Source organism: Aphelocoma coerulescens, chromosome 3, assembly GCF_041296385.1.
Source record: "Aphelocoma coerulescens isolate FSJ_1873_10779 chromosome 3, UR_Acoe_1.0, whole genome shotgun sequence".
In the NCBI taxonomy this organism is placed as follows: Eukaryota; Metazoa; Chordata; class Aves; order Passeriformes; family Corvidae; genus Aphelocoma; species Aphelocoma coerulescens.
The window spans coordinates 62,514,402-62,526,124 of record NC_091016.1 but is presented as its reverse complement, the minus strand read 5'-3'; the positions used below and the strand labels follow the sequence as shown (position 1 = coordinate 62,526,124).

General features: G+C 39.3%; 1 protein-coding gene across 1 annotated transcript; it reads left to right on the top strand.

Moving 5' to 3' along the window:
• The first annotated feature begins 2 nt into the window (after positions 1-2).
• ADAT2 (adenosine deaminase tRNA specific 2) lies at positions 3-9,925 on the top strand. Its single transcript, XM_069010552.1, has 6 exons — positions 3-109; positions 276-380; positions 6,970-7,120; positions 7,663-7,769; positions 9,467-9,539; positions 9,655-9,925. The coding sequence occupies exons 1-6, from the start codon at positions 53-55 to the stop codon at positions 9,693-9,695; spliced, it is 534 nt and encodes a 177-aa protein (XP_068866653.1). The 5' UTR covers positions 3-52; the 3' UTR covers positions 9,696-9,925.
• The last annotated feature ends 1,798 nt before the right edge of the window (positions 9,926-11,723 follow it).

Below are 11,723 nucleotides of genomic sequence, written 5' to 3'. Positions count from 1 at the left end.
CGGCGGCAGCGACACCGCCCGCGGTGCCCCGGAAACAGCGCCCGGGCCCGGCATGGCGGAGGGGGGAGAGGCGGCCGTGCTGGCCTGGATGGACCAGGCTCTCGACGTGGTCAGTGCGGGCCGGGGCTCCCGCTGTCCCGCGGGGGAAGCCTCGGGGAGCCCCGGGGCCCCTCACGGCAGCGGGGAGGGGGCGGGAAATGGGGGCCGGCGGAAGCTCCTGCCTTTGTTGTGACGGTGTCCCGTGCCTCTCGTGAGTCTGTCCGTCTGTTCCGCAGGCTAAAGAGGCGCTGGAGAAAGGCGAGGTTCCCGTGGGCTGCCTGCTGGTCTACAACGGCGAGGTCATAGGCAGGGGCAGGAACGAGGTCAACGAGACGAAGAACGTGAGTTGAGGTCCGCCCGGGGACACCGTGGCTGTGCCACCCCTGCCCTGGCCCGCTCTGGTCCTGTTGCTGGGTCTCAAACGTGCTCTCTTAAAGTCAGCTGGGAGTTAAGAGTGAGAAATGACTGACCCGGGCAGCCTTTCCTGATGAAGTTCTGTCCACAGGCCGGAACAAAAAGATATTGCCTATAGGTTTTAGACCTGTTGCAACTTTAACCATCAAATCAGCTATGAGATCTTATGCTGAGAAACCTGTTAATGCCAACAGGGGTTTTGTACAAGTGGAAGTTTCGTAGAAATTAATCTGATTGCAGGATCTGGCTGTAATTTATATTAGATGTCTCAAATCTCAAAACACAATAAAAAGTCAAAATGAGTCTTTCAAGCTCAAAAATGTATTAGTAAAGATGAATCATTATACTAATTTGTTCTGCAGGACAATCTTTAATGTACTAAGAGAATTCTAATATAGCTCTAAGAAAGCTGGATGACAGAGAAGTTAGGTGTCTCATCGTTGTAAACACTGTGGGGAAGCAGACACTTCTTGGGAAAATCATGCCAGAGATATTAATATTGTGTTAAAATCACATGTTAATAGACAGAACATAACTGACAAGACTGATAACAAAATCAACTTAAAAATATCAGGGAAGCTTTCAGCCATTTTTGGTGTCAGGGTCTGAAGGTACATACTAAAATTCAAGTAGCCTGATTTTAAAAAATTCAGCTGGATTTTGGAAACAGTAATCTGTTAATATCTTCGGAAGCCAAGCTTATTTTTAATTGCTGCTTAGCTCAAGCCTCAGTTATTTTGTGGCTTAATTTTCATAAATGTTTGTATTGTAGTGATTGGAAATGCTGGGTACTTAGTGCTTCTAAATTTTTTATCAGATACTTAATTGCTTCATATAGTCTAAAAGAAAATGTAAGTTTGAAAGGAGTACTTGTCATGAAATGTGAATGCAGAAAATTGTTTTCAGTTTTCTCCTAACAATTTCTGGCATTATTTAGGGACCATCCTGGGGAAAAAAACAATCCTGTTGAACCATTGAGGCAGTGCCAGCAAACATCATAAATGTCAAGGTCTGTTTGTCCCACCTTATATTGAAGGTCTTCTCCAGAACATCATTCCTCAGATGGCTAAAAAAATGTCTGATTTCCAGTTTCAAACTTTTTATGTTCTGTTTATATCTCCCTGTTCTTGTGCTAGAATCATCCATTATTTTACATAGCTTGGATGTATTTAAATTCTTATTCCTTTTCGGCTTTTATTTTTCCCGAGCCAGCTGTTTAATTTCCTCTCAGAAGACAGGCTTGCTTTCTGTGTTCATTGTGAGGAATGAGACAACTCTTTGTAGAAATTAAAACAATTTATTAAAACAGAAAAAAATTGAAAAATTGCAAAAAAAAACTAACAAAATATAAAAATTTGGGATCCAGATGGCTCGAGAGATATGCCCCAGGAGCGCAGGGATTCAGGAACTTTAGGCTTAAGACAGCTCTGAACCTCAGGTAGAGAAAAAAATAAACTTGCAGTTTAGGTTGGTCAAAAAGAAATCTATTTCTAAAAAGCCCCTAGAAAGGGGTAGGCTTCTCCAGCACTGCCTTAGCAAGCTGGAGAGGAAGGGAAAATGAGAGACCACGTGTCTTTTTCTTCCTTTTATAGCTTTTGCTCCGCCCACAGTCCGCCCACAGCCCACCCACAGTCCACCCCCCTGGTTCAAGGCGGTTGGTGTTTTCCCCTTGACAGACCACCTCTGTCCACCAATGGCTCCTCCTGGTCAGAGGGGTGATATTAGTTGAGATAAGGGTCATGTGCTTATGGGGGGCTGGGCTGTTTGTTGCAACTGGGGTTTTTTAAAATCTGCCTTGAAACCAAGATACAACAACAAAAAAAAAAAAAAAAAAAAAAATACATCCAACACATCTTAAAACACTTGTAAAGGTATACAGTAAACACAGGAAGATCATAAAAACTTGATTAGTGTACCTGGACTGATGGATTGCTTTAACATTCAATTTAAAAATATTAAGCTCAAATTAATTAAGGCACTTAATATGCAAAGACCAAGCACAAATAGGGATTTCATGTATGACATTCATTATAATAATTCTTTTATATAGCCATTCAAGCTTTGTTTCATTTTTCTTGAATTCACTTAACCAGAACTCTGTATTTTATTCCAGATGGACTTGTGCTTTGTTCGATAACAATCGTACTTCACATTCTCCCTGGAAGGAAGTCCACGCATCTTTTCTGGAGCTTCCTTGGTCTTTTATGCTGTTTTGTTATTCTTCATTTGTTATTTTGAAATTTTTTTTACTCCCACCTAGAATGCCATCCACCTCTTGAGTGACACTCTCACCCTGTCACTTCTCATGATGTCTTTCATCATACAAAAGACATCATATCGTCAGCTGTTTTCTGTAGGTGTTTTTCCAGTCAATGCCAGTGACACAACTGAAAACATTTAAGCCAAATGATCTTTGAGTGTCTATGGTAATGAGTTCCCTCTGGAGAAGTATTTCCCCTGTCAATCCAATGTTTCTTCTTTTCTTGTTCACCTTACATTTCTTGCATTAGGCTGTTTTCCCCACTCACAACAATTCAACACATTGTGCTGTGCCAGATGCACTGGAAGTGTCTAGAGGGACTGGTGTTTCTCTTGCCTAGAAAAAACATTTGTCAAAGAAAGTTACTAGGTTAGTTTAGTGTCAGCTATCTTACTGGTTTCTTGTTTAATTTACCTTTTATAAGGACTAGTCCTTATCACACTTCTTTCAAGGTTTGTTGTCTTGCCTTTTTTACTGTTGAGACCCTCCTGGATCTGTAGGTGTCAGGACTGTATGACACCCATCCTTCCTGTTTTTCATTACAGTGACTCTGTTTGCTGTGACAGGTTGCAGTCATGCAATATTCTGCTTTGATGCATTAAAACATTGCTGGGAGACTGCCAGCCTTGTGCACAAGGTCTTGAGCATTTTTTGATGTCAATGATAATATCGACTTGGGGTTTGCTCTTCATCCTTCTTCCATGCCCTAGGCAATTTTTTAAAGGCTTAATTCTCTATCTCATATGCTGTAATTTGTGCTTTCTTGTTCTTGCTCAGCCTTTTGACCACATTCTCTGCAGCATTTTTTACTGAAAAGGCAAATTACCAATTTTCTTTTGGAATAATACTAGAATTATATTTAAGTCTCATCTCAAAGTCACTCTAGTAGAGCTAACTTTTTTCACGTGTTTTCTCTCAAGGTACTTTTACTTCTCATGTCATTTGTTTTGCAGGGTTGACATTTGATATTTCTTCCTTTAGTCTTTGCTTTCTGACTTACAAAATGCAGCTCTATAAATGCTGACTTTTTTAACTTCTTGAAAACTTTGTTCCTGCTTTGAAAAAGTGATCATTTATCCAGTTAGATCTTCAGTCCTTCCCTGCAATTCTGCCTTTGGTCAGGAACCAACTTGCTGCTGGGCCTTTTGTCAAATAAATTCTGTCTTCTCTTTAAGCAGGTCCCTGCATCCCCAGATGTAATGGGCTGAAGTTAGGAGCAGGTAGTGTCTTCTTCATGCCCTCTTTCATTATGTTCCTAAACTGCTAATTTTGGCAAAAAGATTTAGTTGCCAAAAACTCTCCAGTGTTTTCAGGCTGTCTCCTGTCACCCTGCATACTTTGTTTCTGCCCACCATGTCCACAGGAGAACGTATTAATGTCAGAGGTACTGCTGCTTACTCTGTGGAAATTATCTACAAAATTATTGATCATTGCATTCTTCTGGGAGAAGTTGCCTTTGGGAGAAGGTGTGTTTGTTTTTATTTTTTTAGGAGCATGGCTGTGGCATCAGCATTTCGAAATAGTTAGACATGACATTACTTGTCTTTGCTGGGCAACAGTGCAGCAAATGTCTGTGTAAGACATTGGTTTTCGACAGCCTGGCGATTCCTTCACAAGCTTGTGCCAGTGCTGTGTTCCCTCTGGCAGCTCCCACACTTGCTTGTTCACAGTCTTGCCTCACAACAACCTGAAAACTTTCTCCCTTACGGCATATGTGACCCTTCCCAGCTAGAAATGTTTTTTTGGCATCTTTATTCCCACATGTGATGCAATCATTCACTACCCAGTAAAATGCTCTCTGTCTTAGGTCCTTTGTTGATACACACAGACATCTCCTCTTTGTTCTGTCCTGTTGGGTCATTGTGGCAAGTGTCTTGCAGGCACACTACGGGATAATGGAAAATGAAGTATTGTTTGTCTGATGAAGCCACAAGATAACACAGAACTTTGAGCTTTGGTCCCCTTCACTCCCACTTGTTAATGATGGTCTAAAATTTAGAAAGTAATCTTTTTAGGGCAGTGATGATATCTTTATTTGTCTGTGAAATGTTTGACACAGTTTGGGGCACTGTCAAGGCTTTTACCCCACTGAGTCAGCTTTTCTCCTTGGTACACCATCTGCCACTCTGTAACAATTCTAATTTTTACTTGCTACTCTTAACCTGTTTTTGCTTTCTTGGCTTTAAAATAGCATGTAATATTTGGCAAGTTAAGCTTATGAATTGAGTCAGTAGTTCAAAATTAAAATAATCCCTCTTGTATCTTATTTTACACACAGCAAGTCAAAAAAAGGCTATCTAGTCATAGCTTAATAAAAAACAAAATCTTAAGACAGACCTAGAAGGTCAGTTTTTATCCCTTGTCTTGTCTTGTCTTTAGGAGGGACCTTTAACAGGTGCATAAGGAGGGAGCTCATGAAACAAGAAGGGAGTAGCATAAACCTTGCCCTTCCATATACTTTCCACTTCTTAAAGTGAATAGTTTAGGGATTTCCCAAGTCCAAGACTGTATCTGGATCATTGCTTCTGATAGCTGTCTGTGCACATATCCTCCATGAATTTGTCTAAACCTTTTTTGAACTAATTTATGTTTTTGGCTTCCATAGCATCCTGTGGCAATGAGTTTCACAATATAATTATGTGCTTTGTGAAAGAGTACTTCCTTTTGTTTGTTTTATATCTGCTGCCTGATAATTTCATTGAGTGCTCACTTGTTATGAGAAATAATAAATCACAGTTATAACTGTGATTTTTCCACATTTTTCTTGATTGTTTTAAAAAGCTCTACTGTAGTCCTCTTAACTTAGAAAACTAATGACTGTATCTGTTAAGAGCCACAGTCTAATTAGTCTCTAAATGGAGACTGTTCTGTAACTTGGATAATCCTTTCTCACCCTGAGGTGAATTTGTCCCGCTGTTCCTGTGTCTTCATGACATGAGATGACAAAACCAATGTGTATTACTTAAGTTATGGGTACACTGATGTGTAGTAATGTTCTGTATTAATGTAATCTCTTTTGTGTAGCTGTCTTCTTTCACTGCAGAAGCTGGTATGACCTGCAGCAGCTGCATGGCCTTTTTAAGAGTTCTAAACCATTTTTGAACTGTATTAAACATTGCAGTACGTTATGAGTCCTTTGCCTTGTGTTGTAGAGCATCTCACTGTTATCACCACAGATCTTCACAGCGCTAAAACATTAGCCTAAGTTCATGTTTTGAGAGGAAGCTATCAAGGGTCATATAAAGACATACAAAACAGAAGTACAAGTATCATCTGGATTGATTAAGTCTCACTCTAATGCTTGTGTCAAAAATACCCTATTTTTTCAGAATAGATAGAAAAAGAAGAAAAATACTAAGTCTTAATTCAAATAAGCATCAGGCTCTAACTGGAGGGTCCTTTCAAAACTAGTACTTTCTGAAATTTTTGCTGTGACATTTCATTGGCATAACACAGTGCTGCAGACATTTCAGAGCGGTACTGGGGCATTACTGATTGTTTGGTCTCTCTGCAATTAAAGTCAACGCTTCTGTTGAGGTTTTTGTGCCATAGATGTTGAGATACTAATCATTCAATTATCTTGGATAAAAAAAAGAGATTAATATTCCTTTGTCTTTTTGTAATCAGTCATATGTGACAAGCCCTGCCTATTACTTGAGGGACTTACCGTACCTGTATGTATTCCCAGGCAGCATTAAACGTGAGGCAAACTGAAAATGCTGTGTGTACAAAGCATGCCAGGCAGTTGCAGAAACATACCGAAATTATTGCATATTCACAGTGTATTCATTCCTTGCAAGCCCAGTAACATTGTCAGAGGAAGGAAAAGGTACCAGCAAGGAGCATTTTCTTGGTATTTCCAGAGGAAGTAATCCAGCCTGTATTATTGCTCTTGGAAGTAGAGTAGACTATGGGCTACATTAGTTATGCCAGTGGGCTTTGTGTGTCCCCTAAGCCTCAAGCAGAGTTTTCATGTCTTGCTACACTGTGCTGGCATGATTGAGAGAGGAGAACTTCTGAGCATGCTCCTCTGCCTAGGAAAAAGTAGAAGAAAAAACTGGCACTTGTGGCTCTTGTGTGCCGCACACAAGAGGTTGAGGTTGAATATGGTCTTTCTTGGGCTGAGTATTTCTTCTGACGTCTGGGTGGCATGGAATTTCCTTTGCAACTTGAACCAGCAAAGAGCATTACATTACTTCTATAACAAAACTGAGTAAGTGCAAACTTTTAAGAAAATAATTTTTTTTATCTCCTAGGCTACTCGACATGCAGAAATGGTGGCAATCGACCAGGTCCTTGACTGGTGCAAGCAACACGACAGGGATTATCGGGAAGTGTTTCCACAGCTGGTGTTGTACGTAACTGTAGAGCCCTGTATCATGTGTGCAGCTGCTCTGCGCTTGATGAGTATCCTTTCATGCTGACTCACACTGGGAAACTCGGTGTCACACCAGTACTCTTTTGGCAGTGAGCCCACAAAGAAAGGCTTGACAGTGTCAGGGAAAGCTGTGAGGGGTGGTTTGAGGGTCTGCACCCACCTCCATGCTGAATAGTGAGAGACTCAAGAGTGAAAGATATGGTGCAGTTATGACAAACAACTGCTCTTAGAGATGAAAAATACATTTTAGAGATGTCTGTTAGTATGTAAAATGAGCTAGGTGCAGTTCAGTGTTCAGTTCTGAATGTTGCATCTATCAGTAAACCATGTCTTTGTATGCCCCTGCTTTGGGATTCATGCTTCTCCTTTTCTGAGAAAAGCTGGATGTGCATCTTCAGCAATACATCTTACATCATTCAAAAGTAAGTTCTGATTTTATGAGGGAGGAATTGTAGCTCAAACTAATTTAGTTTGAAAAGTACAAGCACATTTTAGGAAATTTGATGACTGCCTAGATGAGGCTTCTGTACTTCCTGCTTGTTTTTCACTTAATACCTTGACTCACTCCCATAAATTCCACGGGTTGTATATGGCTGTCGAAATGAGCGATTTGGAGGCTGTGGCTCAGTTTTGAGCATCTCGTCTGATGATATGGTGGACTCAGGAGACCCATTTGAAGTAAGCTATAAAATGTTTCCCTTTGTTTTCCAGCTAGGATACTGTGCCTGTCTTCGTTACCAGGCTTTGAAAATGTTATGCATCACTTTAAGAAGACACAGATGGAAGATGATGAAAGTCAAGTAAACTTGGCTTAATAAGAAAATAATGTAAAAAACAATTAGGTCCTTAAAGAAAAGAAAATTGAGGAAAAGCCTGATGACAGTCTTAAATTATTTTAAAGGATGTATCAAAGGGGAGGGAAAGAATTATGCTTGTGAAACAAGGTAAGAATTAAATATATCTAAAATATGTGTAATACTTAGAACAGTAAGTATATGCTGCAGGAAGAGATGAGGGAAAATTATTTTAAACTGCAGAATGTACAAACACATAATCAATAAAGATCAAGTAACAGCAACTTACAAAATTACTGGGTTTTGGCTGAGCCACTGGAAATGATTGTATTTTTGTTTTCAGTCTGTGTGTTTATGAGGTAAAATGTATTAGCTTAGACTTACTTCATGTAGTTCAAATCCCAAAATAAATCTGAACTGCAAAAGTAGCAGAGGAAATTCAGTTTAGGTATCAAGAAACTTCCTGAATAGTAGGGATGCTGAAAGACTGAACAATGTCTGGGGTGATTGAGGCATCTTTGTCATGTGAGAAAGGCTTGACAAGCTTTCAGTGGAGGTAGAGTATAAATAAATCTAGGGGCTTTACAGCATGATATTACCTGTGTACCCATACTAACCTGTAAAGAGTATTTATTGCATTTTATTTATTACATTATGCACAGTTGTACATGATTCTGCCTTATACAAAGATACTGATTAGGGTTCCTGGAGTTCTTTTCCACACTTCACATTAATGATTTAATGAATGTAAAAAACAAGTAATGTATTTCAGCATTGTAAATAAGCACTAAAGGCTCAAGTCTCAAAGTATTTCAATCAGCAAGACAATACTGTTTGGCACTCCAGTGTAAACATATTAGGCATCTTTCTGTCAGGGTGTCACTGAGACTAACATCTGAATTAATTGGTGTGGTCAGTACTGGAAGAGTGTTCATTTGCTAACATTGAATGTGGTATTTAATTTTTTTAATACGTTCAGAAGAAAAAAAGGAGAAGGCTCTTGATACTATGAATCCTTTGTTTCTGTAGGCAACTGCAGTGGGATGTATAGGAGTAACTAATTATTTTCTAGCATGGGTGGAGATTTTTTTAGTGTGAGTGACATTTAAATGCCCTGTCATTAGTGTTCATAGCCTGGAAAAGTATTTTAGAATGACCAAAAAGATCTGAAAGGTGACTGTTAGGAATAAAGAATGGATATGTGGATGAGTGTTTTCTGTCAGGAATCTCGTCTGCAAATACCTAGGTGTATGTCTCTTACATTCCCAAGTGCTTGAGGAGTATGTGAGGTTGGAAACACATTAAGAAGAAAGTAATTGTAGATTGCATTAAAATTTTACATAATTTACTAAGGAAGTTTGTTTTGCCTAATTTTGAGTTATTTGGGAAATTACTTACTCTACTAAGCCTCAACATAGTATTTTTCAAAGGTATTAGGTATTAAACCTGAAAAGGAGGTTTTTTTGACCCCTAAGTTGACAGTACAGTTGTTTAAAATTATTCTGTACTCAAGGCATTATTGTGAAGCATGGAATACATTATTCTCAGATGTGCTCACTGACATCATTCTAATTTGAACAGTGCTCTTCTGGCTATCGCGCTGAAGAAGCAGTGGAGTTGTTAAAAGCTTTCTACAGACAAGAAAATCCCAATGGTAGGTTTTACATTGATGCATCCATTTTGATCCCAACCTAGTTTAAAAGAATGTTGGCACTGGAATTACTGTAGTTCGCTTCTGATGATTCTTTTCCTTTCCTGTTTCTTGGCAGCACCAAAATCAAAAGTACGGAAAAAGGATCGTCGAAAGTAGCCCTACACTGGTGGGACACAGAAACATAACCAAAAAATTATCTGTGAAGGTTTCTTCAGCATCATGCTTTTTTAAAATGTGCAGTTCAATCAAACTATGTTTAATTTTCTGTACAGAGGTTTTACTAATAGGATACTTAGTATCTGCTCCCATGTTTCTATGTTTATGACTTCTTGTAATCATAATGACAAAATGAAAGAATAAATGGCTGGTTTTTAGAAAGAGGAAAATTGGTGGTTTAAGTCCACTTGTTTACAGACAGATCCATTAAATTGGTGCTTTTGTACAGCACATTCTAGAACTTTTCTTTCCTTCTGTCTGTGGAGAAGTGTGGAGCCCTTGGCACAAGAGCCCTCTGCTCTCCCTTGGAGAAGAGAGGTCTGAGGACAAGACAATCTTCCCCAGAGATAATCAATCTTCCTCTGGGTCATGGCAAGAAAGTGAACCACCCCCAGCATGCCTTGTTTCTGTATGGTAATAGCCTGTACCCAGTTGGCTAGTTGGTTTCTACCCCACTCCCTGCCTACCCCATATAACCTCTGCCCCCAAGCCCTGCTGTAGGGAGCTTTGTCCCTAGCCACCCCTTCACAGGGACTGCTGGACAATAAAGGCTACCTCTGTGGAACTGCTATACAAGGCTCCTGTCTCTCTATCCCCGAGTTGGCCTTGGGTGATTTCACAAAGGGCTGAATCACAAGAGCTGGAATCACTTGGAGCTGAGAAATCGCTGCACTTCCTGAAATCACTTGTTGCCCAGGGAAGCCAGCCACTGCTCCTGGAAGAGTTGTCCTTGCAGGACACTCTTTCTAGGAAGGTCGTGGCACACCAGGTTGCCCATCCCCTGGCCGCCTGGAAGCAACAGAGAAGCATCTTGCTTTCAGTAGTAAATGTTTGCTTAGGCAAGTAAGTAACTCTTGGAAGGTTACATTTGTAAGTCCTTTACAGTCCGTGTGTGTGTATTTATTCAAAAGGCATATAAAGGAATTGGTACAGTCCTTGAAGACTTAAGCCCATTGTAAATGTTTCTCCATTTTTTTTTACACTCCCTCTAGCACAAACTAGATTTTCAGATGTAATTTCTGAAAGTCACATACCTGGGTAGACAGGGACATACACACAATCACTTGTCTGTGTATGCTGTTGCTTGATAAGGATAAGCAAACATCACCTGGCTGCACATCACTTTCATACAAAATTGCAGAGAAACTCCACAACTCTCTTTAGACTGTCCACTCCTCTTGTGAATATTAGTGTAAGAAATACTTCACTTTTAAGAATCCACTAAGAAGTTGAAGCTGTTCTCACTACTAAGTTATAGTAACTGAGATGGGCAGATACAAGTGAAAGCCAGGAAATGAAGTTGGTAATAACATGAATAAAATATATTTAAGATATTTATCTTTTCATAGTGTTGGTTGGCTTTGTCATTTCCGTGTACTTTGCTTGGCCATGCAGTAATTTATAATCCAGAAGAGGGCCTTCAAGTTCCACTAATGAATTAAGAATACAAGTACCGTTCAATCTTGATTGTATACCTCTTAGTGGATACTTACATTAAGGATGGAATTGTTTGTAGCTTTTTTGGCTGTTATTCAGAAATTTGAGAAATGCCCTAGCTTTTTTTTTTTTTTTTTTTGCAGAGGTGTTGAAAATTTTATGTCTATAAAAACTGAATACAATTAAACCTTTTGGATATTTCAAATAAATAGTTTCAAAAGTGTTTTTAAAAATAATATTAAAAACATTACTTTGTCACCATTGTTCTTAATAACTTAGAATTTTTATTTTATGTATTTATTTAATGTTTACAAAGTGACATGGGAGAGAAGCATTTTTACCGTAATAGCTGTTTTTAGAGTTTAGAAATAATATTTCTTTAACTTAAGCCCTTTAACTGATGTCAGTGGCCTATCTTATTCTCCTGACCATTACTTGGAGCCCTCTTTGAGTCTTTCCCATTCCATAAACAAAAGTTATGACTGTGTTTGTAGATTAAATCTGCTTCAGAGCTCCAAGGGCTTGTGAACC

Excerpts from the sequence above, each read along its gene's own strand:
- ADAT2 (XM_069010552.1), top strand. The coding sequence starts at position 53 with ATGGCGGAGGGGGGAGAGGCGGCCGTGCTGGCCTGGATGGACCAGGCT. Across the intron at positions 110-275 it reads TGGACCAGGCTCTCGACGTG|GCTAAAGAGGCGCTGGAGAA; the intron begins GTCAGTGCGGGC and ends TCTGTTCCGCAG. Across the intron at positions 7,770-9,466 it reads ACTCAGGAGACCCATTTGAA|TGCTCTTCTGGCTATCGCGC; the intron begins GTAAGCTATAAA and ends TAATTTGAACAG.